Source organism: Gavialis gangeticus, unplaced genomic scaffold (assembly GCF_001723915.1).
Source record: "Gavialis gangeticus isolate Ggan-Ray unplaced genomic scaffold, GavGan_comp1, whole genome shotgun sequence".
NCBI classification, from domain to species: Eukaryota; Metazoa; Chordata; order Crocodylia; family Gavialidae; genus Gavialis; species Gavialis gangeticus.
The window spans coordinates 34,130,327-34,136,247 of record NW_017729032.1 but is presented as its reverse complement, the minus strand read 5'-3'; the positions used below and the strand labels follow the sequence as shown (position 1 = coordinate 34,136,247).

At 42.8% G+C, this 5,921-nt stretch overlaps 1 protein-coding gene across 1 annotated transcript in view; it reads left to right on the top strand.

Moving 5' to 3' along the window:
• The window catches only part of CWF19L2 (CWF19-like 2, cell cycle control (S. pombe)), a 264,167-nt gene that overhangs the window by 167,298 nt on the left and 90,948 nt on the right, over positions 1-5,921 (top strand). The window contains exon 12 of the mRNA XM_019525038.1: positions 2,021-2,158. Within this exon, the coding sequence (XP_019380583.1) occupies positions 2,021-2,158 (138 nt within the window). The remainder of the gene's footprint in view (positions 1-2,020; positions 2,159-5,921) is intronic.

Here is a 5,921-nt window from a genome sequence, read left to right as displayed (position 1 = left end):
CCAGCCTCTTCCTGGTGTGGGGGGATGGGAGTAGGGCAGGCAGGGGTGGTCTATGGGGAATTTTGGGGTGATTATAGCCCCCCAATGCCCCTCCAGTGCTGCCCCTGTTTGGGGCACTATGCTCTGCTGCTTTTTCCTTGGGAGTCCTGCACTGCGGCCAGTGTGGGGCTCCTGAGGTAAAGGTAGCAGAGCGGAGTGCCCCAAGCAAGGGTGGCTCTAGGTAGGGGCTTGGGTTAAAGCCACCCCAAAATTCCCCATAGCCACCCTTCGCAGTCCTGCTACTGCCACCTGCCCCATGCAATTGTTGCTGCCCTACTCCCAACCCCGGCCCAGCCCCCACACTGGGAAGAAACTGGCGCAGCCCCTGGCTCCCAGTCCACAGCGGGCAGCCGGCCTCCACCCTGTGCACAAATCTGGTGCATACATGCCCCCCTATACCTCCTCCAGGGGTGCATGCAGCGGCGGGGAGCCACGCCCCCTGGATGAATCACTCATGGCTCTATCCTGGCCCCAGGGGGCCCTGGCTGGGAATATCTGCCCCTACCCCACTCCCTCCCTCACTGTGGAACCCTTGATCTGCCCCCTCCACAGACTTACCAGCAGGACTCTGCTCTCCAAGCTGCTGGGCTGCATTCCTGGCTGCATGCATGGATGTGGCTGCATGCATGCATGCGGCATTTATCGGTGACATTATTGGCTACATTGGCCAAAAAAGGTGATAGCTGATGATGTTAGTTTTCCTTTTATTGGTGCTTATGTGGTATGTGACCGCTATATCAGTGCACATCTACTAATATTTTAAGATAAAGCTATGATATAGTGTGTATGGATTTTTTTATGTATTGTCTTCCCTTATCTCCTTTCAGGCCATGTGGTTTGTTTAATTGTGTTTGATGGCTTACTTTACTTTGCTGACCAAGCTAGATGTCACATCTGCAAAGGTTCATGAATCAGCCAGAAACAGGATTTGGGTCTTCTGCTTAGCAACACTTCTGCAGCTTAGTTTAGGCCCCTTGTAAATAGCCAAAGCTGGCATCAGAGGTTGGAAATGATTTCAGGAGACAGAGCGATGCAGGTTTTCAGACTGCTACTGCTCCCCTGGCTTGCTCGTCATGCATTCCTGAGACCAGTGTAATCCCAGTTTGGGGAAAGCGTAGGGAGCAGCATCTGTTCCTGTTCTTCTGTTCCTAGGGAGGACTAGAGCAGTGGGGCAAAGCACTGCAAGACTCTCTTCCTGCTCTGGAGTTCCTGGTGCGAGGAGCAGATGTGGGCTTTACCATGCTGTTCCGTCTGCTTGTTCCATGGCAAGGAGATGGTGGTGAGCAGCTGGAAGGTTTTCCTCCCCTCTGCTCCCAGTGTATTAGGAGGAATGAATGTGGTTGGGAGAAGCTGCCTCCCACACCTTCAGACTGGGGTGACCCTGGTCTCTAGAAGGCACAGGAACCTTTCTGTGTGGTTTGATTCCTAGTCCCTAGGAGGAGTTAAGCTGCGGGGAAGTGCACAAGTGTTCATTCCCCCAGGAGAAACTCTTCTGGGAGTGATCTCTACCGGGTTGGAGTTGGGTTTTTTCCTCCCAGAACAGCTATTTTTGGGTTGGGAGAAACCGTGTGCATGTTTGTACACTTTGTAGTATCTACTGGGAGAATGGCAGTTCTTTTGGTAGAAATGTAATGCTTGTACCCCTAATGAGAACTAGAATAGAACTTTTATCTAGCTGTGGTAGCATCACACAACAGAGGCATCAGCATTGTGTGAGTTCTAACTGGTGGCTGCAACAATGGTTGTTTCTGGTACAAGTTGGTCTTTGGGTCCTGGGAATTCAAAGACTGAAATAACTTCTTTTCAGAGCATCTGATCCTCATGGGCTGTTACGTCTTCCATTATTTTTTGTATTTCTTTCTTTAGGTGTTTTTAAACTCCTTAGTGAAATCCTGGCCCTATTGAAGTCAGTGGGACCAGGATTTTACACCCAGTCTTTTTTATCAGATTAGTATTAATTTTTAAAATGTTCTTTTTTCAGGTCACTACTCATGTAGATAAAGAACGAGTTAAGTACTTTCAGGATGATGATAATCTGAGCCTGAAGGACTTGGTCAAAAATGAAAAGACAAGAACAGCAGAGGATCAAAACCTGTTATTCATGCAAATGGCTTCAAAGGTAAGGCAGAGAGTGTATGACTGTGGTTAAGCTTGAAACAGCATTTTTTTTACTAAAAATGTCAAGAAGGATACAGTCTCTGAGTTTTCAGCCACTCTGGTATCAGAGATACGTTCCAACTTTATCTTGAAAAAGAATTCTACTGGTGCTAGAGAAGAAAATGCTTTTATACCTATGGAAATGTAGCAGATGGAAATGTAGCATAATACGTTGCATCCTCCTGAATTATCTTCTGGCAGCATCTTGGATTTCTGAAACCAGAACAAATTCACTGTGTGCGCACATTATGATGAACATGTCCTTAGTGGTCAAAAGTGTGTCCATTCCACCTTGAGGATTTAAATACATTACTTAAAGTTCCAGTTTGTCCTTTGCAAGACTGCTGGAGGTCCAAGCGGTGAGTTAGACTGATCTGAAAGCTTGCTGTACCTCTTCAAGATTCCAGAAAAGAAAAAGGTATTTGCCTTGTTGTTGCCTTCCATCAGGGACTATCACTGTGCTGTGACTGTTGATCATAACAATGGTCACGGCTCCAGCCTGAAATAATTCAGTGAATTCAGAGGGCTCACCAGTCACAGAGAGACAAGTGCAGCAACTAGATCGCTGACTATTCTGATCCTTAGTTGGATTACATTTTAAAAAATTGAGGAAATGTCCTCATTTAAATTGATTAATTAAATTTGTTTTCTGCCTGGCAGGGAAACCTCTTGCACAAAGGGAATCAAAGCATTTAGTTTCTCCAGGAATCTCAACTTCATAAAAGTTCTATTGCTAAGGACAGTCCTGTACATCCATGTAGGTTTTCAGAGACCCTGTATTGCAAAATATGGTTTTGATTCTTTTTAATCCAAAAAACTATTTTGTACACCAGTTTACAGGTTGAGATAAGAGGTGTGCATGTCATAAAAAGGCTTATAGTTTGGAACTAGACAAGGTCACAAGCAAGATTATTTATGCCCTTCATCTTGAAAGAGGTATACCGCCTTTGAGTGCATTAGAAAAGCCAAAAGCCCTCCTTCCAGCAGCACTTGGGAAAGATTTGTAAACAGCTGGAAGAATCAAGAGAGCAATAGCAGCTGTCGGAAGCTGCCTGGTGCTATAGACTATCTGTCAGGAAGTCCCTGACCAGGGACTATCAAAATATTAGAAAGCAGTAAGGTTTACAAATCTTCTCATCTAAGTTGTTTTGCAGAGCTTCTGGCAAACATTCCGATTCTGCTCTCCCACCATACACTTGAAAGCTAAAGCCCTAGGAGCTAGTTTATGCTTGTAGTTAACTAAGTGGTGGGGGGGGGAGGGAGGTTCTGCAGACTGTACAAAAGCAGAATCGGTCACTTAAAGCTGCTAACTCTTTAAGCATGGCTGCATAACATTTACAAAGTATAACTACTTAAATGCAAGCAAATAAACTATTTTGAAACTTACAGAGTAATAAGTGCAGTATAAAGAAATTAATATTTATCACATGATATTTGACCACAGGCATTTTTCTTGTTTACTTTTTGGTGTTTTGATTTGTTCAGATATTTTCTTTAGAAAGAGCATTGCTAAATGGGAAATACGATCAGCTAAATGCAGGGATGGCCAACCTGTGGCATGGTTACCTCAAGTACCATGGGCCGCCTTTATATATGGTACATAGCAGATTAGAGAAGGGACAGGAGCACAGTGGCAGATAGGGCAGGAAGCAGAGCAGCAGATCAGGCAAGGAGCACAAGGAAGGAAGCCCAAAAGCAAAGCAGAAGTTCAGGCAGGGATCCCAGTACTGGGAGCAGAAAGCAGAGGAGTAAATTGGGTAGGGAAATGGGGATAGGAGTGGGGGATTTAGGGAGGTTGCAGGGGTAATTTGTGGAACGCTTGCCAAAAAGGTTTGCTTCCTGTTCAGCTAATACATTTTGTCAACTGGCAGTTTAATTTTTTTAAGTACTTAAAACAAAAGGCTAACCCAGATGACTAAAATCAGATTCCAAACTCCTTATTTATGTTCCAGTTTCACAGATTCTAACTCATGCGTTTTATTTTACAGGTGAGTAATCAGTTAATTTTTATGGGACTTTAATACAAGTTTTTGACAAGTAAGATTGCTATGGTCCCCTCCATGGCTGATACATTCTTGTTAGCTTTATCAAAAGGAAGAGGTAGCTGCTCTTAATGAAGAGCATGCGTGTGAGCATGTATGAGTGCTTATGCAAGCAGTAAATACCTTCTAAAAGGACATTTCCAAGCTGGGTGTAACTGCACACACTTGAAAGAGTAGGCCTGAGATCTAGAATGACCTGGATAAACGGGAGAAAGGGTCCAAAATCACTCAGACGGGACATGTCCTTAAAGTTCTGAACTTGGGACAGAATAACTGCATGTATAAATGGGGACTGGGGAATGACTGGCTAATCTGAAGTAGTGCAGAGGACCTGGGGGTTTCAGCGGACCTTGAGCTAAATGTGAGCTAATAGCATGCTCTTGTTTCAAAAAAAGGCAACAGCATGCTGGGTTGTATTAATAGGAGTGTCACTTGCAAATCAAGGGAAATGCTTTTTTCAGGTGTTTGGCACTGGTGAGGCCTCACCTGGAGTACTGTGGACCTTGTGAGGTTCCCTCCAGCCTTAATTTCCTATGCTCCTGTCACTGCTCTACTTAAACCTTTCAGTCTTGTACAAACTCACATTTAGATTTAGGGGTATAATTTTGATTTAGTTTTATAAAGAGGAAAAAATCCATAGCTTGCAATTAATTCTTTTTTCTATTAACATTTGAAATACCTTATGTAATCTCCTGAGTTTTAGAAAATTAACATTTAGTAACACAGGACATCTATAAAATGAAAAATAAAGCAAAGCAAGGTATCCTTACTACTATTTATTTGTACTTTTCTGTGGCAAATAATAGTATGTTAAAATGCAGCACTTGTAGCCCACACCAAAATTCTTGATCACTTTGAGAGAGAGCAATTATATGAAGATAGATATATGAGAGAGAGATTTTATGAAGGCCTATGATTTTTGAGGACTAGACGCAGTGACTCAGGGTGTCATTTTCAGTCCTGTATTTTCCATCAGGCTTCACAAAACCAGATGTAAAGAATACAAGCTGTCAGCACAAAGAATTATAGTATAAAAATGAAAAACCCAAATAAAATGAAAATGGATTTTCATACCATTTTCAAAAGAACACGGTACGCTTGTTCTTCCATCCACAACCAGGCCTCCCAAGATTTCTCTTCTTTACATAATAATGCCTCCTGAGACATTACATAAAATAGTAGTGCATGTTTCATTTCAACATTTTTGCATGCAGCTCTCTAACAAGTAATATACTACATTTTGAATTTACTGCATTTCTTCTGTTTTGTACTGCTGCTGAATTTTCTCCTATTAAGGGCCTGCTTTGAAACCCATTGAAATGAGTGGAAAGATTCAAATTGATTTAAGCAGGGTTTGGATCACACATTGCATGCTCTATTTTTCTTATGCTACCAAGCAAAGATTAATCGCATCTTAAGCTGTCTTGGAACATGTGGATTTCTGTTTTGTTATATTTTGTAGAAAACAACTGAGGTAATGTAAATGGTGGTACATACTGACTGGAGCAAAATAGAACCTGATTGGAGCCTGGTTGGTTGTTAAAGATGAGGTTATGCACTATCCAAAATTGAATCAGCTGTTAGATAAAAGTACCAAAAAGCCCTGCTGAAGCGCCCAATCCATACAGACTCTGTGGCTTTTTCTGGGTTTTTGTTGGGTTTTTTTTTGGGGGGGGGGGGGTT